Source organism: Esox lucius, chromosome 15 (assembly GCF_011004845.1).
Source record: "Esox lucius isolate fEsoLuc1 chromosome 15, fEsoLuc1.pri, whole genome shotgun sequence".
In the NCBI taxonomy this organism is placed as follows: Eukaryota; Metazoa; Chordata; class Actinopteri; order Esociformes; family Esocidae; genus Esox; species Esox lucius.
The window spans coordinates 15,793,996-15,820,567 of NC_047583.1; the positions used below are offsets into that span (position 1 = coordinate 15,793,996).

Sequence of the window (26,572 nt, forward strand, 5' to 3'; positions counted from 1 at the left end):
AGCAACACAAAAGCTGAATTACTCATTCAAACCTCGCGGGACAAAAGCAAAGGAGCTGGATAGCACTCCTGCATTTGTAGTCAAACATTTAGAGACTTAAATCGAGTCGTCATGAAGGAGAAAGAGTTGGACAAAGCCCATAGAATTGCCATCAGCAAACATTTTCCTGTGTCATATTAGTGGGTCTCCATGGCTCCTTTTGGACGGCGGACAATAGCACAAGTTTGCACACTCGAATACTGTCACCCTGCCAACGGCAACAAGAGCTCAAAACAGGACAATCCCCGGAGAAAGAAGGCTCTGCGGGGAGAGGAGGAAAAAGGGACTTGTGAAATGCTAATTGAGCTCCAACCCCTTATTGAAGAAAAAAGACTAGGCCTACCTATCGTTGCCTTGAACCACCTCCACTTGGCAGCAGTGTGGCATGAGATGTGAGGAAGCCGTTTGTCTGGTAAGTAACCTACACCGCATGCCTACAACCACGATACTACTTTATTCCCGATGCTTAAACGTGGTTGGCGGGACATTTTTAAGCGCCCAATTAAATGTACTGTACAATATTTAAATTGACTGTATAACATTCAAATGTAAGCTACTGACTTCTCAGAGTCCAGTGAAAATTATAACGGTGTACAGTGTACAGTTGCTAAAACATGTTTAAATGTTCTAGAGCACAACCTTAATGTGTTCTCAGTTACAGGATAACTTCCATAATATGTGAATCATACCCTTAGTATGAAAGGTTGATCTCTCATTCTCTGCTTTAGACTGTTGACCCTTTCCAGGGCAAAGGGACCATATTTTCCAACTTCAGGCCAATTAACAATGGTCCACCCCTCCCCGGCCCATTGCACTGCTTCTGTGTTTTTCAAGTGACTAAGAAAGAGGAAGTTTAGTGGCACCATTAAATCCCACTATGTGTCCCTTTCTTCACGCCAGTTTGAGTAAGACGGATGGAGGAAAGGTTTGTCAGCCTTTTCAGATTGTGATATGTCGTGGGACAGACAAGGGTAGATTATAGAATAATAAAGTCCCCCTCTGAAACCTTATCAGAAATGTGACTGGAAAGAAAACACTAATCAATTTGAAACCGGAATCACTGTAAACCTGGGTGATAACACTGTTAGGTAACTTTCTGTTGCAGTTAGTGGACAGATCAGATCCTACATGCACCATCGTAACCATAACAACCTCTGTGGTTCTTGGTTGCCAGTAGGTCACTGCATTGACAACATCACTTGCATTGACTCCCCCTTACCCTCTGCTCCCAGCAGCTGCTGCACTGGGACTCCCACCAGCTCTCTCATTAGCATAATGGCACATCCACTTCACATACTGCAGACTGAGGTCCTTCCACACCCCAGTATCTCTTATTTGCCTAGCAAATAAACCCATTTGCAGGTATGACCCTTTTATACCTGCTCAGGCTGTGGATCAGGAATTTGTGACCTTTTCCTCACTTTACGGAGCTTAGGAACTCTGGTGCTCAGGATCAAAAAGACTTTGCATGTAAAGATAATGTTCTGTACATGTGTCTATTTTCTATACACTCTTTAAGTAGCTTGGTTTGGCTTGCCCTCCCTGCCCAGTAAATATTTGTACGTATTTGTAGCTAAACCTCTTTCCCTTCACGTTAATCTTTTTTTCTCACTATTGGATTTCCAGTTATGTGAATTTCCCCACAAATGAACCATTACAAAGACTCATTTATTTTCATTACAGCGTCTATCAATATGCGGGAATAATTACTAGATTATTATTATGTGACTTTTTTGTCTGTTTTTTTTTTTTAGATAGGTGAAAGACTGGTGTAATTAGTGGGATTTTGTCTATGTATGAACGGGATGTAATAACTAAAGGAAAGATTAAAATATTAAATGACCATGCTTGCACAAGTCTGTGTCAATGCTTCGCTGCTTTTTTGCAGGTAACTTCAAAAATACATTTCCATCGACAAGACCTCCCTAATAGGAGGCGTCTTCACAAAATCAAATAAACCACTCTTTGCCACTAGATGGCAATAGACCTCTATTCATTTTGGAAAACTGTATTGAGGACAAACAAGTTAATGCTATGAAAGCTTTGTCTATTTTTATGTTGTTGAGTTTCTTTGAAAGTGTTATTACTTAAGAGCAAACCCATAAAGGTATAAAAATCACCTTACAGTCTTTTTGGTTCATATCTGTCCTTTATATTATGTAGGACCTCATGTGATTTAGTTTAGCTAACATTTTTAAAAAGAAAAATCTAGCAGAATATGCTGGGTGTTTAGTTAGGTCGGTACAAGTAGATCCTTCTATAGTCAACACTGTTGACTACACTGCACTGTACTATGGGGGGTAAAAACCAATTTATCATGATTAGCAAAAGAGGGTATTGCCTTAAATGTGGAGCGTGAGGTTGTGAAGGATGGTGTTGTGGCAGGTTTTCTGTGGTTGCTGGAATCAAGTGGAGTCAGCAGGACAGGAAGTGGATGATGTAGAGCTTGGTTCCTGTCATTTAATCAATATCGTGATATACTGGAGGAGAGGATAGAGGAGCTAAACCACTAAACGGCTCCCTCAGGAGATCTAAAACCATCCGTAGAAGACATGTTTATGCCAATATTTCAGACTTCAGACTCAAAATATGTATCTTTACTGATGAGGAAAATATATCAATGTGTAATTGTGAAAAGAGAAATGCGAAAAATTATAGTATTTTGTTTTCCAGTGGACTGAAGACACTTCATTGCTGCAATATACTTGTTGACTGAATTGATCATCATCAAATATAACTTGGATAATTGGATTGGATGCCAGTTAAATTTCATGAAGCCTACAGCATTCTTAAATGTCAGGTCAGGTCTTGTGTCCAACTTATCTCTCATGACAGAAAAGGCTGCGAGCTCTGGTATTTATACTGCACCAGTTAGTATATTCTGAAATGCCAACCCCATCCTCTGGCGCATCCATGAAAAGAGCACATTGCTTCTCATATAGGCAGATAACAACTTGGAAGTGTATGAATCCATATTTTAAGATATGGATATATTGAACAGGAAATTGTGAGTTATATAATTATACCTCATGAAAAAGTATTCCTGTTTGTGGCAGCAATATAAAAGCCAAAAGTTGAATGTGCTGTGCACATAGTCATACCTTCATAAATTAAACATTCCTTTATTACCCGCCATGAGCAGTCTTTCCCCTCTACATTTTAGCACTGGAATTGCTGCTGATGTGCGGAGATTAGAGAATGAATCAGGCTAGCCAGTGTTTTCCCCTACATGGTGTTTAGAGATGTCTAATTAGAGGACGTAATTGACCTTCACTCTGCAGAAACCACCTCCACTGTGTGCTGATCCGGAGAACAGAAAAACACTGTACACATGAAGCTGCATATGCTACATGTTATGAAATTGGCTTGTCCACTGAGGTTGGGAAAGAGACTGTAAACATGGAAGACTCAATGGTTAACGGTGTCCTGTTATTCACAGAAGACTGCGTGCACGTTAACATTGTTATGCAATTTTCCTCTCCAACTCCTCTGCATTTGGCCCATATTAGTACACTATCCAAAGCGTAAGATGTGGGGAATTAAGATAATTTAGCCTACTTATTCACGCAAGTAAAAACTTTTAAGAAACCAGATTCTTTCTTTCTAGGTTTTCTTTCTAGTCTTGATGGTTGCAAATGTCTAAAATCCACAACACAATATAAAGCCCACATTACTGTCATGGTAACGTTTTACTGTAAATGTTTTATAGATAATTATAAAATGTTCCATAATACGATTTTGCATTGCTGTGCGTATTTTTTGCAAATGTATCTGAACCCTGACTTAAATTCAGTCTTCTGAGTGGTTTCCTTATATGGCTTCATTCCTCCTATCCGCTCCCGTCTTTTCGCTGAACGAAATAAACCGGTGGAAACAATATTCTTACAATTGCCAATTCATACATGATATTTCCTTGCATACTGGTTCTTCGACCTACGTGCCTCAGTAAGCGTCTTTCGTCTGTTGAACTTTTACTATCAATCGCGCGATGTGATTCGAGAATAGTCTTAAGAGTACACTCGCAGTCTAGCTGAAAGGAAGGGCACTCCGCGAGGACGTGAAGTGCGCGGAGGTGCACTTCTAGTGGATGCGGGATGGTACCTTGAGGCTCTCCGCCTTATCTATAGTCTTCAGGCAGAGAGATGCATCAGTTTAACCCTTTGCTATGCTCTCCAGAGTTACACATATTTTCAAATAAATTCAAAGTGATATTTAGTAAATAAGTTGATGAAATGTGTAGCGAAGCAACAGCTATTTTGGGGACCTGTGTTTGACAATAATTATACGGATTTATTTTTCTTAATTTGCTTCAACTTCGATGGCTTCATTATTTGCACACCTGCATGCTGACAAGCAGGAATGTGAGGTAGCCTATGTCCCGTCTGCGGCTCTCACATCACACGGAGTAACCGAGCATCGGTTGGATTCGCAGCGCTGGAAATAACTTTAGATATTTAAATTATTGGGATTGCTTAGTCACCTGGGTTTCTTACCTGTCATATGCCACCAACAACGGAAATTCAACAGCAAAATGAATATGGCATAAACTATTTCTGGAGACGCCAGTCACAGATATCGCCAGCGACTTGGATAGGGTGGATGAGAATTTACCAAACGGACCAATCCTATGCATACCGTGCTTGTTTACTCGCTACGCTGTATAGTGTCTTCGAGAAGAGCGCAGGAGGAATGCTGGTCCAAGATTTAATACCATTTCTTTTAAGTTTTTGGCCTTTTCTTTTCGGTCATTGCATTTTCTCGTTGGTTTTACTCTCATGCCAGGTAGGTATTGTGTTCGTGCGCGCCTACACACTTGTAATTTTACACGTAGTTCTTACAAAACTGTAAGTGGGGCTGTATGTGTGGGGTGTTTATGATTATACCAGGTATTGATATTGGTCGAGGAAACCGCGCTTTTATCACCTATTTTATGTACTATCATATATACTTTTTTAAACACACAAAACGATGTTTATTTAGGTGACTGTTGTCTTTCTGCACCCCCACTGGCTATATTGCATCAACTACTGAGAAGTTTTGTGTTGTAGCTAGGCAGCTGTTGTTCCCAGTTGATTCAACGTTTTGATAGGATGTAGGTGATTGGAACGCACACAGGCAGGCAAAAAGCGGTCGACTCCTAGAAAGTAGCACAGTGAGCTAATAGATTCCCAGCTTATGATGTTGAGGATGAGTATTCCAACCCATGGCCCTTGTTGCTGCCTACAGAGAGCAGTGAGCTGCTGGGATGTTGCCAGGGTTCATGTGTAATGTGATCTGCTCGAGTTTCCAAGTCCACCCACGCACTCTCCTCAGGGCAACCTGCTGCCCACTCTGGTGGTGGGTGGTTTCTCTGAGGGAGAGGGTTGCAGCCATAGACATGTTACCATCCTGGATGTCTATGAATGCAGCTTTTGGGGAAGCAGTATATAGTAGAGAGATAAGATCTTGAATACTACTGAGTGGTAATCCAGAGGTTTCCAAATCACACACCATGATGATTTAGTTGCCAGGTGGATTACCACTGATGGTGAAGGACATTTTGTGCGGTAATGCAATGACTCAGTATATATTACAGTCTAGGTTACAATACGCCTATATTAATATTCTAAGCTCTCATTTTGTTCCCCTTTTAATTATAAAATATCTGAAATATGCCTTTTGGTGGTGTTGGATAATGAACGTTAATATTCTTGAATGCATAATGAATAGAGAAACCTCTCTCTGTGTCTCTCTCTCTCTTTCACTGTGTCTGTCCATAAGGGTGAACAGCAGAGGTCATGCTCACAGACTGTAGCTGGGAAAGTGAGCGACCACTGCCAGCTGGCATGCCAGTGTAGAAGCTACCCTCCACTTCCCCCACCGCCTCCTCCCCCACCTCCCCCACGGCTACTGTTGGCCACAGGTAAGGCTGAACTCGCACCTATCTCACAGCACACCAGCAAGCCTCTGCAGTTTCACTCCTCTGTCTCAGTGTCTCGTCTCATTATCACAGGGCTCAGTCTCAGCAGTCCCAGGGTCAACATCTAGCGAACCATTCTCACTTTCTTTAAATGGCTTGTTAACACTTTGCAGTACAGTGGACTTATACCAGAGCCACTGTAGTAGAATAAAGGGTTTGAATCTTCTTACAGAAAAGAGCCACAGGGGAGCGGAATTTAACATACGTTTCTGAGATCTAGGCAGGATGTTGACAGCTGAACAGAGGACTAATTTATGCTTGGCTTGACCTTGGGGAGTACCCAGTTGCCTGTGAAATCTCTGCATGCTGAGCTGCCAGGCTCAGTGGTTGGGTTTCCCCTCGAGGAGCGCCTGATTAAAACACAGATGAGTTAATTAAATTCTAGTTTTGATACAGATAAGGGGGCTAATGAACCGCCACGGCTGTCCCGTCTGCATTTTGAAGTTGAGCCGGAGGCTCTGACTGTGTGTTTTTGCCTATGTCTGTTTCTATTCTGTTTTCTGAGTTGAATGCCTTACTGATGTCAGTCACTCCACCATAGTTCAGGTATTAATGAATGATTAGGTCTGATGTTTAAAAAAAAACTTGTTCTATCAACTAGATGAAGTGTACGACCTCACTTTAGTTGACAGGGAATATTTTGTCAGTATGACCCTTAAAATGATTTTCCACCGCAAAGAAAATGAGTAGGGTGAGAGGATGCGTGATCGATCTCTGTACCACACGCAGGATCTCAGACACCTCGGAATGATTTGTCTTGCCATTGAGATATGGCATTTAAAACATTACACTGTTAGGCCAGATGGTGGCGCTAGAACAATCAATTGAAAATGCTATATTTGCAAGGTCATGCCCCTGACCCAATTTGACCTGAATGCATGACATTTGGCATCTGTCCTCTCAAGGACCACATTTGTCTCACAAACCCATAGTCCTTCATAATTTACAAGTTTTTGAAAAACCCTAATACTACTATTCCAGCACAGAATGACCGATCTTCAAAAAAACATTTTGCTGTATCTACAGTGCTGTGAGGAAGCTAATAATACCCCTGAAAGGGTTTGTCTTTTATTACGTTTGTGTATACATATTTCGACATATTCATGTATGATATCTTCATTTTCCCTATTGACAGATAAAGGTAACATAATTTGAGAAATTGTCTGAGGCCCTATGAAAAATTATTGCTCATGCCAATGACTCTGGGACCATTTCCAAGCTGTTTGAAATAATCCACTGTCCAAGAATCATCTGCAATGAAAATCATTGTGGAGCAGTGATATTCTATTTAGGACAGACACTCCCAACAAATTTAGCTCAAGAGTTGATCGAAAAGTCCTCTAAGAACGGAACATAAAAACAGGGTAACATCAGGGAACCTACAGGCCTCTCCATCCACAATCGGTGCCTATCAACTATTGAAATTTGTCATTATATAAATCCATGGCAGACGTTTTCTCAGACAACCACTGGGTGAAAAACAAGATGTCTGGAACAATGTGCAATGGACAGACGAATCAAAGGAGTTGTTTGGGCGTAGTGTCGGTTAAAAAAAACGCTGCTTTTGAACAGAAGAACCCCATGTAAAGCTTGGTGGAAGGAGGTTTTTGGTTTGGGACTGCTTTGCTGCTTCAGGGCCTGGCCAACCTACTGTTATTGATTCAACTCTGAATTACACAATGTAGTAGATAATACTGAGGCCTTCTGTCTGAACTGAAAATGGATCAGGCCATAAGACAATGATCCAAAACACAAGTCAATATTTTTTTTTTATTACATTTTGTATTTATTTTTGATAGTTTTTAAGTTTAGATGACACATCTCACCACTGATACCGCTTATCATACTGCTTGCCCAGTAAGAAAGTATTTGCTGCGACCTATGCACCTGGAAGAGAGTGCATTGTCTGGCCAAAAAACACCATTAAGCACGCAGGCATCCAACTGAACCACAAGGATTCACCAGAGTGCAACAAGGTAAAGCAGCCCTGCCTGACATCCACCCCACCAATCCCTGATGTTCATGAACCAATTTCAGTCACAGACATCTGGAATTTACAGATTTACACTGATTGGTCCAGGGGTCGATGAATGAGGACAACATGTTTACTGTTGTCTTGTTAGTATGTTTTCATGCATACTGTAATAAGCAATGTGCTAAAATAAATGGGACATTTATGCTGAAAGTTCGCTCAGCCCAGGTTACAACTGAGAAAGTCAGATAGCATACTAAGAAAGAGGAGGAGCAATTTATCATTTAATGCTGAAAAGGCAGCTGTGAAAATGCTTCAATCAATCAGCTTCAGTGATTTCCGTTGATCAGCTAAAATGGGCCTCTTTTCTCTAAATCACACAGTGACTTGTCTATGAATTGATAAGACTGTCATTGACCAAGGTTTCTCTAACCTACCAACCAACCACCTGTTGATTTATGTCCGCAATGTCTTTGATAAACTGTAATATCTACACTGGTTCTCTACAGTTAATATTCTTTTTATCTTCTAATAATATTGTAATTCTGTTCATTTTCTTATAATATGGTAATTATGTAAATCTTCCCTCTATACCATCATATTCTGGCTTCTCGCAATGTTTTAATTCTGTAATCATGAATTCATATATACATACAGTCTATTTGGTATTCAACCCTTGGTCTTTTTGTAAATGTTGTTACGTTACACCCTGATATATTATTATTGTATTTTTTGATTTGTCATTCAAATGTGTACTTTTTTCTTCCCTTCCAATATTGTGACATCCAATTAGAAATGTATGGCCTTGCCTTCACAACGTCTCAATAGCAGGTTCGGGGGAATCAAATATAACACCTGCCCTCTGATCCAATCTGCAATAACAATTCACCTGCACATATGTGTTTGAAGAAAGTTCATTCCCCGGCCAACAACCACGATAGAGCTAAGAATTAGGAGCAACCCTGTCCAACATCCACCTGGCTCAGACAATTAGGAGCAACCCTGTCCAACATCCACCTGGCTCAGACAATTAGGAGCAACCCTGTCCAACATCCACCCGGCTCAGCCAATTAGCGGCACCATCTGCAAACCGCTTAGGTCTGTATTTTCAGGACCTCCTAGCCATAATGACGCAGCTGACTTAAATCTGCATCCACAGATTGTTTCACAAATCTAGTCTACATGCATGGTCCCATTTACATTTTTGAGATTTAGCAGACACTCATTTCCAGAGCAACTTGTAATGTCAAAGTGAAAATAAGGTTTTAGACATTTTTATAAATAAATACAAAATAAAAAGCTACAAATTATTTAATCAATAAATATTCCCTTCCTTTTGTCAGGGCAAACCCCAATAAAAAAGCTGGACAAAATAATGATATTGTTCTTTTTGCTAATTTTTTAAAATTGATTAAATAATAAGTGTTTTGTACTGCTTTTAGTGTTATCTGTATAGTTGTCTATAATGTTAGTATTATCTTCAGTTGACATTTAATACAGCACATATTTAACCACAAAAACTACATATTTTGTCCAGTTCTTCGCAAAAAAAGGGCACAGATTTGTAGACTTTTTAATAGATGCAGACTTGAGGGGATTCTGATTTGGAAAAACACGCAACTTGACAGAGATTGATCACATTTTAAAATAATTATGGGCAAATAATGTACAATCCAGTTGTGCGAATTATAAATCTTTCCATTTAGCTGAAGCTTATCCAAAATTACTTAATGTAGTGAGTGTACGTTGTTTGAAATCAAACCCACAACCCTGATATTGTCAGAGCCATACTCAACCAAATTAGTTATGGTGGACACTGTATAAAGACTAAAAAAGTATTAGTTTGAATCCCACTTTGAATCCCACTGCAAAATGTGGAAAAAGCCATTGAGTGTGCACAGTAGATGCACATTTGTATGTACAGTATGTAGATGCACATACGTATGTAGAGTATGTTGTAATTCTCCTCTTATTGTATACATGCACTTAGTAGCCCATTGATGAGACACACCAGATGTGGACAGGGATTTCTATTGACTGCAGGCTTACAGGCACTATGCCCTTCAGTTCCTGTTCAATTGATTGATACATTGTGGACAACAAGTAACCTGAGCCACTTCAAGAATGGTATGATTACTGGTAGCAGACACACGTGTTCCTGTATCTAAGAAACTACTGCCCTGATGGGTTTTCACACACAACAATGTCTATGAGACATGAGATATGTCAAGTGAGAATGGCAAGAATCATGCAAGCTAACAGGTGGGACACAAACCACCATGTGACGGCACAGTACAACAGTGGAGTGCAGAACAGCGTCTTGGAAGACACAGCTCCTCTGCGCTAGTCAGCACTGGACAATTGAGTAGTGAAATAACATTTCCTGGTCCAAAGAATCCCAGTTCAGTTCACTCAAACCGTCTACTCATTCCCTCAACCCAATAAGGAACCACTTGGGATTAGATGGGGCAGGATGTTGGCAGCATCAACTCACTGCCACCCAGTATGCAGCAACTGTGTGATGTAATCTCGTCAGCCTGGACCAACATCAAAAGGACACGTTTCTAACACCTGGAAGAATGAAGACTGTTCTGGAGGCGTAGGGTGTCCAATTCAGTGCTATATGAGTGTACATAACATATTGGCCACTGAGTGTCAGTTACTGTTGTCAAGGATGATGCATTGCTACACCTGTATGTCATATCATTCTGTATGTTTGTGTGTCAGTTACTGTTGTCAAGGATGATGCATCGCTACACCTGTATGTCATATCATTCTGTATGTTTGTGTGTCAGTTACTGTTGTCAAGGATGATGCATCGCTACACCTGTATGTCATATCATTCTGTCTGTTTGTGTGTCAGTTACCGTTGTCAAGGATGATGCATCGCTACACCTGTATGTCATATCATTCTGTATGTTTGTGTGTCAGTTACTGTTGTCAAGGATGATGCATCACTACACTTGTATGTCATATCATTCTGTATGTTTGTGTGGCTCAAAAAGGAGAGTCCCGTTATTCTGGCAAAAGAAAACATCTTGGCTACTGGAAAAAAAAAGTTATTTCTTAACTAAATTGTTAAGCTAGCAGCTTGTATTTATGCTGGTTGTCTATCGGGAGAAGAGACAAAACACCTATCATCTAAAAAAAATAAAAGAGGCGTACTACAGCACTTAATGGATTTATCTGTAATCATTGCTGCTGTAAAATCTGTTTGTTTTGGTGTGTGCCAGATGCACAAGGGAGGTGTCGGAGCTGATTGGAGTTTTAAAAGTGATCCCAAAACAAGCCATGAATATGTGTGAAGTGTGTATTAAAAAGTGGGACAATGCGAGAGCCTGAATATACAAACATTTAAAATGCCAAATTAAGCAAATTGGCAGTGCAAAGATAAGTCTGTGCTCTAAAAATGGCTCAGTCCCTTCAAAGGAGAGAGCTGTATCACACTGAAGTAGATCCTTACCCCTGACTGAATTAAATCCTACAGCCGTTGACAAAATGCAGGATTAAAACTGAAGTTGGGCTCAGAGGAGATTTTACATTCATAGTGACTTATGACGTGGTGTACTGGGGGAACGTGCCTTGTCATTTGCTCTGGATAAATCTGCGGTGTTGGAATATTCCACAGCATTACTAAGGGTTATGTGTTACTGTGGAGTCAATTATTCACTCTGGTTTACAACCAAACTGTAATCCAAATGCTGGGGATGTGACTTTTGTGGTTCTTTACCGAATGGAATACCTAGATTATTATACCCTGTCACCATCAAATTTCAAGTAATCATTACCTCTTAGTCAGGGATTCGGCTGGTGAGCTATGTTCAGTTAATTCCTAGATATAGAAATTGGGTTGCCTCTGACAGAGCGAGTCATGCTTTTTGCTGGGGACCCCTAGGATGTCCCTCCTGTTAAACGGAGCAGTACTTTCAGTGTCACACGTCTTTACATCCAAACTTACATCCATAGTAGGCTATTATTCCCCATCATCGAGAAAGGGACTGGGTGTGAGAGAAGAGAGCCTTCTGTCTAAAGGTCTGGCTGTATCCATTGGAGTTCCTCAAGTTTCAGTTCTTTGGGCCACTCCATTCTCTGTGTACATCAGGGCCGCCCAAACCCCTTCCTGGTGACATACTGTACTGTCCTATAGGTTTTCAGCTCTCCCCTAATGTAGAACACCTGGTTCTGCTTATTAGCAGCTCATCAAGCCCTTCAAGCTCTTTACTGTCAGGTATTCAGGCATTCAACCAAACTCCCCTCAATACCAAAAACCTAAACATATGCTCTACAACTGGAATCTACCTCAACCTGCTTGCCCCTTGAACATCTCTCCTACCACGTCCCTATCACCCACCTTCAGTCTAAACTTGAAGCCAGAATGGATTTATTTTTCTGCAGTAAGGCATGGTTCACCCACACTGCCAAGTACACCCTTGTAAAAATGGCAGTTCTTCTTATCCTTGACAATGGCAACATAGTTTACAGGCTTGCCGCTGAAAGGCTGCTCAATAAAACATTTTTAGAATAATTTACCACACTGCAATCTGCTTTGTCACCTGCAGTAAACCATTTGATAAAGATTGTGTAGGCCGAGAGATTTGGAAACAGTGAGAAAACAGATGTGTCTGGGGAGAAGGCAAGTGCAGGGAGTAGATTCTTCAGATAAGTTGCTAAGTTGCACAAAGTGTAATACAAGATCCCTGATGTGTATCTAAACCCTCAGTCTGACATAATATGGTCAGAACATGGAATTAGTTTGGACATATAGTGGTTTTCTGATAAAACTGCACCTTAAATTATTAATAATGCAGGGTTTGATATCTCTTGATATTAAACCTAAGCAAATGGGCCATGAGCTTTGTGGTGCAATATTACAGTAATATAGGGTTACTGAGAATCAATACATCTTTAATCAGAACACTGGCAGTTGATTTACAACCTGGAATGTTTTTGAGCTGCATTAATGATGAGCTATCGTCATGCTATCCTCAGACAGAATGGCTAAGGATAGCTTTTAATGTAATTTTTAGGGGGGAAAATGATCTAGGCCATGGCAGGTAGCATGATAACTTAATGTTGATAAGTGGGCAAGTGCTATACTCTCAAAGAAAAGGGATCCAGAAGGATAATATGGCTTTCCACATAGGCTAACATTTCTAGTTCCAGGTAGAACCGTTTTTGGTTACTTGTAGTATCCATGTGGTTTCCACTTAGAACCCAAAACGATGTAACTACTATGTATTTTCTGTCTCTGTTCATGCTCCCCTTCCAGTGGTTGAGTCCCCTCTACCCCAGTTGAGGCCGTGGTGGATGGACGTAATAGTGCTGGGGACAGTGGGCTGCGCCTTGGCTGTTTTCCTCCTTTCAGCCATCATCATCTGCTACAAGGCCATAAAAAGGTATGCTGGTGAACTATTTCAGCGTGATGGTCTTGAAAAATGCTTTTTAGCGTGTATCTACTCAAAATACAGTTGACCCAAAAAAGTGTATATTAGAGCAGATGTTTTTTTCTTTACATTTTTCAGATTTTATTATGTATTTCTTTAAAGCTTTGTTATGCTTAATGTTGATATTATGTCGTTACTTAATAAGTACAGCAATGTGCACTTTCGATATTTCAAGGCAGGAGGTTACATACAAGTGCATCCAAAATGCAAGTAGTTCATAACCTGCAGTGTATATACGAGCAAGACAGCAGTTCCATGTGACAGAGATGAAAATATCTGTCAGAAATTTAGACAGAGGAGTGATCTAAAGATGCAACAGCCAGTACTTGTTGCTAATATGACTAGGATTGTGCCTGGACAATAAAATAAGGTTTAGAACAGAACAAACATGAGAGAAAATGAAGCTGGTTACTGAAGTATTGGCCCTTAATGTATTATTCTACTAAGCATGTGGAACTATTTTAAGATAATCTTACACCATGTATCATTTAGCTATTTCATTTTGAGTGGTAGGACTAAAATGACTGTGAAATGTACTCCGTTGGTGCATACAAACGCATTGTAAATCCTAGCACACACTACCATGAGGCTAAAGAGATGCAAACATTAATAGGAAGTTTGTTTTGAAGTGTATTTCTGAAGTATGAGGTATAATGTACCCATTATTATTCAACCCATTTTTAACACTTTGTTTCTGGCATCAGGGATCTTCCATATACACAGTTAGCGGGTTTTGCAGTAGTGGCAATTAACTTATCTTTGGATGGATACCGAAGCTTGTGTACGTTGTACTGCGTGACCACCAATATCCTGGTTTTGAAAAGATTATTGAGTCTCACATCTATTTATTTGCTTGTAGTTCCAACAGTTTGGTCCTTACACTTTCTTTGACAACATTGTTTGAAGAGCTCTGGAAACCCTCAACTAATTTGAATCTTGTGCCGACTGTGAAAACCTCAATATACACAGATGAGCCAAAACATTGTGACCACTCACAGGTGAAGCAAATAACATTGATCATCTCCTACCAAGGGCACATGTCAAGGTCTGGGTAGATTAGATGGTAAGCAAACAATCAGTTCTCATAGTCAACGTGAGTGATGCAGGAGAAATGGGCAGTAAAGACCTGAGCGACTATGACAAGGCCCAATTTGTTATGGCCTGACGACTGGGTCAGAGCATCTCTGAAATGACAAGGCTTGTGGGGTGCTCCCGGTCAACGGTGGTGAGTACCTACTGACATCGGTCCGAGGAGGGACAAACCACAAACCGTCCACAGGGTGTTGGGTGCCCAAGGCTCATCTATGTGCGAGGGCAACAAAGTCTATCCCGTCTGGTCTGAACTGACAGAAGGTCCACTATGGCACAAGTCACAGAAAATGTTAATGATGATTACAGGAGGAATGTGTCACAACACACAGTGCATCACACCCTGCTGCATATGTGGGTGCGTAGCCAGAGACAGGTCAGAGTGCTCATGATGCCCCCTGTCCACCGTCAAATGCACCTACAATGGGCGTGCAAGCATCAGAACTGGACCTAGGAGCAGTGGAAGATGGTTGCCTGGTCAAATTAGTCCCGTTTTCTTTTACATCACGTGGACGGCCGTGTACGTGCGCGCCATTCACCTGGGGAGTCGAGGTCACTAGGATGCACTGTGGGAAGACGACAAGCCGGTGGAGGGAGTGTGATGCTCTGGGCAATGTTCCGCTGGGCCGGAATTCATGTGGACATCAATTCAGCACGTGCCACATACCTAAACAACGATGCAGACCAGGTGCACATGTACAATGATATTCCCTGATGGCAGTGGCCTCTTTCATCAGGATAATGCTCCCTGCCAAACTGCACACATTGTTTGGTAAGGGTTTGAGGAACATGATGAAGCCCTCCAAATTCCCCAGTTCTCAATCCGATTGAGCATCTGTGTTATGTGCTGGACCTTCTAGTCTGAGCCACTGCGGCTCCAATTCGTAACTTACAGGACTTGAAGGATCTGCTGCTAATGTCTTGGTGCCAGTTCTGTGTCATCGCTGTTTTGGAGGAATTCAGAGGACCAACAGCATATTTGGCAGGTGGTCATAATGTTGGCTCATCAGTGTGTATGTAGTGTTATGTAGGCTGTCATTTCTGAATATGTACATAACTCACTTATGTAAGTCAAACAGTTTTCCAAAACCGACTTCTTGGTAACTTCTTTCATTTCAGGAACAATTTATCTCTTATCAATGAGCGCATTCCACCAATCCTATGCAATGGAATACATGAATTACTTTTACTAGAATATAAGTGCCATTATAGCCTTCAGGACTGCTGTTGTGTCTGTCTTATGAGTCATGGGGTTTTCAGAGGTCAGGGTACTGGAATGGGTCCTAGGGATCATTAAGAAAGGACTGCCTCCACTCAGTGTGATGTCATTCATCAATACTGTATCATAAATCATTTTATGATGGCTGTTTCACCCTAAAGCAGGGGTCATCATATCTGGCCTACCAAGCCAGTTCCAATAAATGTTTTCATTGCAGCCCTCTAATCAGACCTGAAGACACTAGGCAGATCCAATTAACGATGAGGTAGAACAGAAAACCAGCAGGCTCTGGCCCTCTTAGGGTAAGAGTTGATGATCCCTGCCCTAAAGCCAGTTACACACGTCATCTTAGACAGGGCAACACACACGTCATCTTAGACAGGGCAACACACACGTCATCTTAGACAGGGCAACACACACGTCATCTTAGACAGGGTAACACACACGTCATCTTAGACAGGGCAACACACACGTCATCTTAGACAGGGCAACACACACGTCATCTTAGACAGGGCAACACACACGTCATCTTAGACAGGGCAACACACACGTCATCTTAGACAGGGCAACACACACGTCATCTTAGACAGGGCAACACACACGTCATTCTCAATTCTCCAATGAATTATCTTTCATTTCATTCGACTTTGCTGTTCTTATAGAAACTGATGACCCGTTGTTGTAGTGATAATGTGAACTGTTTCCCGCTGTTTGGTTTGGTTCATGTGGGATTTTATCCTGCAGCAAAACTGAGACCCAATTCCCTGACATTCAGACAGAACAGTGTGTCACACGCGTTCAGACACAAACATACAGAAACACATACACACATGCTAAGGGACAGCATGACTAAATAACATATACTGCAAAAAGACATATATATACACACAAAGACACACACACACACAGACATATCTGTAGACACATTATTTAAATACAAACAATTGGATGCTGCGTATGGCTTTCCTCAGTACGATTATGTCTATCTTTTCCTCAAACAACAAACAGGCGAAGTCAGGCAGTGGAAGTAATGGATGGTTGGTTCAGGAATTCTCCAGCCCCCACTGTAGCCAAGGGGCACCTTTTCTAATGCAGCAGTGGCATAAAAGTCTTGTTGCAATACGGGCAGCTGTAGCCCCAAACCCAAGTCATTATTTATGAATTAATTTGCGCAGTCATTCAGTCGCAGGCTACATCTTTTATACATGCAAGCGGGTCGTGTCCTGAAGCTCTGACTGGAGTGGGGCTCACTGACTGCAGACTCTGTGCCACGCCAAGTCCTGTGCGGAGGGAAAACCCTATGGTCCGGCCTGCCTATTCACATCAGTCTCCAGCCAATAAGACATCAGTCTGAAGAAATGGAGGAAAAGGGAAAATATTGATTGAAAATTGTCCTGGGCCCTGTAATCCTGCATCTGCTGTCAGAAAGAGTGAGAGATGGAAAGAGAACCTAGAGGGAAAAAAAGAGACAAAAGAGTATGTTGTCTACCAATGCTGGGGGAAAGCAGTAATTGGGTGTCTTAGTCAATAACAGTGTGAGAGAGGGTTTGTCAGCGACCAAAACAGAAACAGTTATATATAGCCCTTCAAGCCCCTCAGTGCTCTGGGCTTTCCCAGTGAAACTCAGCTGGAGTGTGGCCAAGGCCCTGGCAGCACACACACTAAAGGAGCTATCTCTGCAAGCCCCGGCCGGCTGGCCGCCCCTTAGCTGAGCTGCACACATTTGGCCTTTTGTTTGTTTGTCTCATAATCTTATTCTGCCAGTCATCTATCAGAGGCAAAGAGGTTGGACGAAACCCATTCCATCCACTTTAATTCAATTCAGTTCATAGCATCAGGGGAGCTGCTGTTTGCGGGCATGGAAGGAAGGATTCAGGCGTGCTGTGTGTGTGTGTGTGTGTGTGTCTGTGCTAGGCCATACGAACCACAGACATGGTGCTGTAGTCCGTGCAGTCAGCAACGTAAGCAATCTTAACACCAGAACAAGATAACATACCAATTCATCCATGTCCTCTATTCTATTTCTCTGTGTCCGTCTCCTGTGGGATGGCTACGCAACAAGGAGGAAAAAATCAGGACAGTTTGTGTTCAGCGTAAATCCATAATTACCATTATTTTGGGGAACGATTTCTTGAGAAAGGTGAATATGTTGTATCTTTAATAACTATGTTACAAATAAAAGGCCATTAGACCTAATCAGTTGAAGACTACATTTCTGCTAATAGTTGTGAAAGTGTGTCTCGTAGGCCAAAATGGGTCCCTGTTTTTGTTTCCTTTGATATGTTATGACTTGCAAAGAAACATCACATTTATAACATATACCGGAATGCCTTGTTAACTCAAGTTAACTATTTGTGATGTTAGTTCAAATTTCTTCTAACAAATTAAATGAATTGGCTTCTTAAATAAATAAACAAAAAAACAAAAACAATCAAAAACTGCTCAGTTTAAGGACTACTGCTAGCATGCTAACGGCTAATCCGTGTATCATCTTAGACAGGGCAACACACAAGTCATCTTAGACAGGGCAACACACACGTCATCTTAGACAGGGCAACACACACGTCATCTTAGACAGGGTAACACACACGTCATCTTAGACAGGGCAACACACACGTCATCTTAGACAGGGCAACACACGTCATCTTAGACAGGGCAACACACATGTCATCTTAGACAGGGCAACACACACGTCATCTTAGACAGGGCAACACACACGTCATCTTAGACAGGGCAACACACACGTCATCTTAGACAGGGCAACACACGTCATCTTAGACAGGGCAACACACAAGTCATCTTAGACAGGGCAACACACAAGTCATCTTAGACAGGCCAACACACATGTCATCTTAGACAAGGCAACACACACGTCATCTTAGACAGGGCAACACACGTCATTCTCAATTCTCCAATGAAAGATCTTTTATTTCATTCGATTTTGCTGTTGTTGCCTCGCAAAAGTATTCAAACCCCTGACTAATTCTCTATATTTTCTCTGTAATTGAAAAGTTAAACTCTAGTTTCAAAGTCTATTCTGGTTTTCTGATTTTTTTCATTACTACAACTACTTACATTGAACAGTGAAAACCGCTATGTGAGGTGTCTTTGAACCCAAGCATGTTCCTCCAGATGGTAGGAGAGTAGCTGTAAACAGCTCAACACATGTCCCAACCTAAACATTATCCCTTCCAAAAACTTCAAATAGAGACCTGTGCTACGATTGCACAGCTTTGATATGAAATACTAATCTGACCTGTGAAGTGTTGTGTAGCTACCTTCCAGGTGTCAACAGCATACATCTATTATTAAAGGCCTGGGTAGAGGTCGCCTTGAGGCCTGAACAGCCTGCCCTCTATTGTGGCCTGCTGGGAAAAATAAAACATTTATTGTCTGTGTCTGGAGACCATGTCAGTGCCAGTGGAACCAGTTATGGGGCTTAAAACAGCTTTCAAGTGGTCCATGGAGACCTACAGTAAGTGGGGAGGTCTGTATCCCAACTGCCCTAACTACCAACAGTCATGAAAGCACACACCAGTCATATCCCAGCAGGATAGTTTGGTACCCTTGGGCCTGACAGTTTCCTCTCCCAGACAGATTGTCCCCAGTCTCAGAGGGAGAACACAGCATCTGTTAATCAGCAGGGCTGTCGTCTGTAGCCAGCCTCACCACCAAGATCCCCATCTCGCTACAGGACACGCTCCTACAGACGACATTTACACATTGTACCTCACGGTACTAGCACTGAATCACTGTCACTGTCATATCATGGGAAAGCATTCCCAAGGTCTGGGTATCTAACGGTCATTCCCAGACACAAAGCTAGTAAAAACCAAGTAGTCATTTGGGACCATTCGGTTAAGGAATGAGGGACACCATCTACAGTTGGTTGGAAATAGTGAATGGGAAATGGGAATTTACAGACAGCACAGAGCATACAGGTTATATTACTCAAACATTACAGTTAAGTCTTGTAATGTTAGTAGATTTAAATAGGATCTTTATACTAGACATTGGATTAGTTAGGGTCAAATAACAGTTGTGGCTCATGTTTCGTTGTTACCAATATGCAGTGAACTGGCTGTGTAGTCCAGCACTTTGGATTTGTAATTAGACAGTGACTATGGGGATAAAGAGCAGACTGTTCAACCATATTTGATGAACAACCATTGAGAAACTACAGAACCTACACTAGCATTCAAAAGTCTGTGGTCAAATAAACATTTCCTTGTTTTCCATTAAAATAACACCAGATCACAAAAACACAGTGTAGAATTTTTTATAGAATATCTACATAGGCGTACAGAGGCCCATTTTCAGTGACAATCAGTCCTGTTTTCTAATGGCACATTGTGTTTGCTAATCCAAGATTATCATTTTAAAAGGCAATGTGTTCGTTAGAAAAGCCTTTTGCAATTATGTTAGCATAGCTGAAAATTGTTGTTCTGATTAAAGAAGTAACAGAACTGTCCTTCTCTAGGCTAGTTGAGTATCTGAAGCATCAACAATTGTGGGTTTGATTACAGGCTCAAAATGGCCAGAAACAAATAACTTTCTTTTGAAACTCATCAGCCTATTACTGGTCTCAGAAATGAAAGCTATTTCAGGCGAGAAATGACCAAGAAACTGAAGATCTCGTTCAATGATGTGTAATACTCCCTTCACAGAACAGCGCAAACTGTCGCCAACCAGAACAGAAGGAGGAGTGAGAGGCCCCAACTGTGCAAGAGAAAAAATAAATCAGAGTGTCTAGTTTGAGAAACGCCTCACAGTTCCTCAACTGGCAGCGTCATTAAATAGTACCTGCAAAACACCAGTCTCAACATCAATAGTGAAGAGGAGACTCCGGGATGCTGGCCTTCTAGGCTGAGTTCTTCCTCTGTCCAGTGTCTGCGTTCCATGATTGCCAGCTTAACTTGCATTGACACTTCATTGGTCATCAGGTTGTCAGAAACCAAATCATAATTGTTCATCCAATATGCTTGAAAATACCCTCAAATGAAAGCTGACAGTCTGCACTTTAACCCAGTAGTCACTGGATTTCAAAGCGCTGGAATACAGAGCCAACATATTTTTGTTCTCTGTATTTAATTGAACATTTTGATATTCTTCCAATAACATCTCAGTAGCAGGGCAACGTCTTGGTCTACATTAGACTGACAATGACTGTCCATCAGGTCAAACTGTCCCTTCGTGGCTTTAAGAAGATAAGGGGACACTGTGCTAAGATGTAGCTTAAGGGTCCTCTGTGCTACTGAAGGCCGTGTACAGTATTGAGTGGGACAATGACTGTGTTCAGATCTGTCTCTGGGTTACATAAGCCTGGGCAGGGAGAGCAGCTGAAGGGGTCGGCACAGAAGACACAGTACACTGGACAAATATAATAACCACAAAAGCACTGAAGGATGCATGAAAAGGGCCTGCCTGGAAGGATACTGCTCTTCAGAGACCAATGGCAGCGGAGGATCATGTGATGCGTCTTGTTTTGCACCATAAAGTGGCTCTCAAAAAGGGTTGCATTACAGCATAACCCTGGTGAAGGAGGGAATGTCACATACTACAGTGATTTGAATTGTAACCTGATCGGCATTTCGTCTGTGCGGTGTGTACATAACAAGCCCTTCTCTGGAATCAAAGCTAATCTAATTGACAGTCAACGGAGAGCATGTTTTATCGCCACGTCAGGCATGTTTTCTGTTTGATATGTATCTTCTCTTTCCTTTCACATCTCTTTTGTTTGATTTGTATCTTCTCTTTCACATCTCTTCTCTTAGATGTGTATCTTCTCTTTCCTTTCACATCTCTTTTGTTTGATTTGTATCTTCTCTTTCAGGTCTCTTCTCTTAGATGTGTATCTTCTCTTTCCTTTCACATGTCTTTTGTTAGATGTGTATCTTCTCTTTTCTTTCACATCTCTTTGTTTGATTTGTATCTTCTCTTTCACATCTCTTTTGTTAGATGTGTATCTTCTCTGTACTTTCCCGGCTCTAAAAGCAATGTGACTTTTTAGGGTTAAGCCTATTAGAGAACCAGGATGAAGAGTGTTTCCAACCACAAAAACCTATGACATCCCGTCCGCCTTAGGTGAAACAGTATGACTTATGTTTCTCTGAAGTTAGAGCACCTCTACTGTTGTCACAAGAACTGTGTTTGTTTGCAGGAAACCACTACGGAAAGAGGAGAACGGGACTAGTCGTGGAGAGTATGCCATGAGTGCACGCAACAAGAAGGCCATGGGCCCCAACAACACTGTGGTGTAGTCCAGTGGTTCCCAACCTGTTTAGGTTCACAGTACCACCAACTGAATTTTGCTCTGCTTGCAGTACCCCCAGAAATACCCCATGTACATTGACCAGTGAGCCTATGCTCTCATGAGTCTTCTCAAGTACCCCCTGTAGATAGACCAAGTACCCCCGGGGGTCCTAGCATCCCTTGTTGGGAACCACTGGTGTAGACTACTGACCAGAAGAGGAAGTGGCATCACCACGACCCACCATCGACCCTAGTCAAAATACTACAACCCCTCTTACCTAGAAAGCAAAAGGGGTTCTGTTTAAGGCCTTTCCTTCTCTCTTAGCATGTTGCCTGGATGAAAGTAAAATCCAAATAAAGGAAAATAGCAAAAACCATATAGAGAGAAATACAAATGTGAAAATGGATTTAAAAACCTAGTAAAGAAGTGAATTGAGAACTTCATCAGACTGAAGAACATCATGCTGTCAACTACGCTGCCAATCTACATCGCTCCACACTTTTGCTGGTTACAAACAACTGCAATGTAGAAACAGACATTGAAGCTCTCCAATGGGATAGGAGGTTGAACAAGATCATGAAGAAAATGTGCATGCAGTTTTTATGAATTTAAAAACTCTTTTTTTTCATCTATTCTTCTCTGACCCTTTTTATTTTTTTATTTTTTAAAGCAAATTTTATATACCACTGGCACAGTTGCAGGTGCTTGCTGTGGTTTAGGATGTATAGTTCTCATCTGACTATGCAATTACAAAATATATACAGGTCATACCTAGTAGGAATTGAAACAAGCGGGTCAAGTCAGTCCCTATGTTCCATAAAACAACACAACTTGAGAACCGAGAATGAGGGCAACTTCATCTGCCTATCTTATTTGTCGTTCATTTATTTCTTCATGTATATTGTCTGCTTGTGTATTTAATTCTTGATTTATTCCGTTGATTTAATTATTTGCAATGTTTTTTTAATTTATTATTATTTGATATGTTTTGCTTTTACCTTTTTTGATATCAGTTGTGGATCTCTTGCTGTTTGATATGCCTTTCTCTGTTCCCCTGCAACTTCAAAGAATAAGAGGGGGATTTCTGTGATGTGAGTTTGTGAATGTGTTTTCTGACCATGCTCTTAGCAGCTTATACTGTAAGTACCCCTTTATCACAGGTGAATGCCCCTGACATGATTAAAAGTAAGTATTATATTTTGTTTTGTCACATCAGTGGTTAGACAGCCAGGGAAGCTGTGGGGGGGGACAGTGGGAAGCCCTTTGCCATGTTCTGATGGGATTTTACAGTATTAATTGTTCCACCTCCCAGCCAGGGGAGAACCCATCACTATAGAAACAGTGCACATGAGCCCAGGGCTGACGTGCTGATTGGTGGAGGGCAGGATTCTAAACAGAGGCTAATCCGGATATCAAGTTGCAGAGGATGGCTTCAAAAGGACATGTGACTCAGTGCACTCACAGGCACCCTCAACATCCTTCTGCTACAAACTGTACACTGTTGATTTTAAGCATCAATCAATTATTTAGCTGCTTTTTGGGTGCCGTTTATCTGTAAATACAAGTGTGTGAGTGTGTGCGTGCGTGCGTGTGAGAGAACACAATAGATGTACGGCTGGCAGGATCTCTGAAATGTTCCATTACTGTTGGATCTTGTAAACAGACCTTGCATTGTGACATGCTTAGGTATAACCATATACCCTATAATGTACCAGATACTGATGACACGTCACTTATACTGTACATTATCAGGGAAATGATCATGGATGCATGAATGTAAATATTGATATTTAAAAATATCTGCCTTCTGGACTGTTAATTACATGTACAGTGTAACAGAAAATGTTTATACATAGTAGAAATTAAAAAAATGTGCTACCAATTAGAATTAAATCAATGTCATGTTTATGGAGCAAGCCATTCATGTGTATTTGGTACAAGTTATTGCATAATTGATGCATTATATACCAAAAGTATACATAAAATCGATATTGTGTATTCAGTTGAGTCAGTCAATGACTTTATCAGATGTATTGAAAATGTACAGAAAGATAGGAATGTAATCATCAGAACGAGAGACAGACAGACTGGGAACAGGTTTTAATTGAATGACATGTTGTACAACATAGATAAAGCTAGTTTATTATTTGGAGCCTATATCCTCATGTCGCAAAGCTAGATCTTGTGGGCTCCCCTGTGATGCAGGACATGTTCGCATTCTTCCTCACACTGTTCATAGTTAATAAACAGCTGTTACCAAACACAGCCATCCCCCTGGGGCTTGATCAGACAAATGGGACAACTTGTGGACCACTGAGGGTTTTTTGATGTCAGGTCTTGTCACTGCCAAGTTCCTGTGCACACCAGCTACAGTGTGCTGATCGGGGATCATCCTGATACCACTCTGACTGGGCTGACCCATATAGGTGACTGAATAACAAACCCATATCTGGGAGGATGCCAATAGATAATGGAATTGGAAAAGGCTGTGGTCTATGGCAGGCCATCTTGAGCGTTATTTCCTGCACATTCTGTAGCAACTTCAAAAAAGTGGGGGAGGGGTGGGGTGTAAAACAGACATTTTTAGGGAGTGGCATCTAAAAGGAGGTCTCTAAAATAGATGTTTAATCTCAATGAGACTGACCTAGGAAAATGTAAAGGTTAAATAAAACAACCTGGGTCCAAGTTGAGTCATGTGAAAAGAGAACAAAGCAAAAGAATGTGACTGAATAACAATGTGAAGGAGAGAATACAGTAGTGTGTCCTCCTCTGCTTTAGATGTGCCACTTGATGATAATGCCCTTGGACACTCCGGGCCATTTAAACATTCATGCATTGTCCAACCAGGGCACTCTGAGTTGCTTTGTAATAAAGAAGATCTGACAGGCCTGAACAGGAAGACCAGGGACCTCTCTCTATCTCAACAAGCTCTGTGGCTCACCCAGATTAAAGACAAGGTATTTCCCCGGGGGTAAATGGAAAAATAATCACCTTATTTGTTTTGCTGCAAATTCAATCTATTCTTTACAGTAATATGGCCTTTGTGGCTTAATTCAATTTATTTAAATCATTACAAAATACCAAATGCACTATTGGGTGTATAAGTAAATAATAGTTCACTGAGGGTGTGTGTCTGTTATTAATGCTGTTCAGAGTGTGTGTGTCGTTAACACTGTTCAGAGTGTGTGTGTCTGTTGCTAACGCTGTTCAGAGTGTGTCTCTGTTGCTAATGCTGTTTAGAGTGTGTGTGTCTGTTGCTAACGCTGTTCAGAATGTGTGTGTCTGTTGCTTACACTGTTCAGAGTGTATGTCTGTTGCTTACACTGTTCAGTGTGTGTGTCTGTTGTTAACGCTGTTCAGTGTGTGTATGTGTGTGTGTGTGTTGTGCTGTTTATACTGTTAGCTGCTAGGCTGAAATGTTGTCCAAAAACCAAAGGAAACCCCACATCCCTGCTGCTCCGTCTCCCAGCTGACCTTCACATTCTAGGGCTGCTTGTTCCGAGGACCCACTCACACCCTCTCTGTCTGAAAGCCCTTGGTCAGCGTTAATTACCAACTGGACCTCCAGCTGCCTGCTCATCAGATCAGCGCTCCCATATGGTCTTCCAGGAGGAGGCGGGACGGCAGGCAGGCCGGGCGGGGCGGGGAGGGGCAGGGAGTGTTGGGTACGTGTGGGATGTTCATTACATAAGCCGCTGCTAATGAGAGAGGTTCTTTAAAAAAACGTCTGCAAGTTCAAAAGATAGCAAAGGTGGCAGCTTGCAGATGTAGCCCAAGTGCACGGGGACTTCACTTGATTAAACACACACACACACACACTGACACCCACACATATGTTCACACACACACACGTTGATATTCACACACACAGGGAACGCTGGGTATTTGCCTGAGTCAAGTCCAGAGATTAATGAGACGTGTTCACTAGGGACTGAGTGAGTGTGTGTTTGTATTTCTGCCACATGGTGTGATATCATTAGACAGCACTCAGAGATGATGACTCATCTGGGACAAGCCTCTCAGAGTTACCCAAGTGCAGGCACAGAGAAGTTCTGAAATACGACCCATTCTAGAGTCATCTAATTCCTCTCCGCTTGCTTTCCTTTCACGTGACTACTTTACATTACTGCTTAACGCAGCATCAGATTGAAAGAGATCAAGATTGGATTTTAATGTATAGTCCAGCTCTCACGTGGTGTGGTATTCCCAGACAAGTGCCCTTTCAGTAATGTGTTTGTATCCCACAACAATGCTTTATCATGACCGACAGCATTAGAGCAGAGGTAATTGTGTTTGGTCCGTGTCTGTGGTAAATGATGGCTGGGCTCTGCAGGGGGCAGTCCACACTGACTGCCTTGTCTGGTTTACCTCAGCGTCTGGCTCCACCCTAATCAAGTTACAACGCTGCTGCACCCCACAAGATCTATCTGAGCTCTGATGGTGAGGGGCAACCTGAACTTAGCAGAGGGTGAGACAGGTGAGGTCCAATTGGATTTCCTGATTAGGTAGGTGATTGCTATTGGTTTGTCCTTACCAAGGACATGGGTGGTTCACCATGCAGTCTTTGGGTTTAACAGATCCTTTAGCCTCTAAAACT

General features: G+C 41.7%; 1 protein-coding gene across 2 annotated transcripts; it reads left to right on the forward strand.

The window, feature by feature from the left end:
- Positions 1-66: 66 nt before the first annotated feature.
- LOC105015592 (proline-rich membrane anchor 1) lies at positions 67-23,895 on the forward strand. 2 transcript variants are annotated; one of them, XM_010878861.4, is made up of 4 exons: positions 67-451; positions 5,800-5,941; positions 13,240-13,366; positions 21,883-23,895. In XM_010878861.4, exons 1-4 carry the CDS (start codon positions 425-427, stop codon positions 21,980-21,982), a joined length of 396 nt encoding a protein of 131 aa, XP_010877163.1. In that variant the 5' UTR covers positions 67-424; the 3' UTR covers positions 21,983-23,895. The 2 variants fall into 2 exon arrangements, with proteins under 2 accessions (XP_010877163.1, XP_010877162.3); XM_010878860.3 differs by lacking the exon at positions 67-451 and adding an exon at positions 4,053-4,821.
- Positions 23,896-26,572: the final 2,677 nt, after the last annotated feature.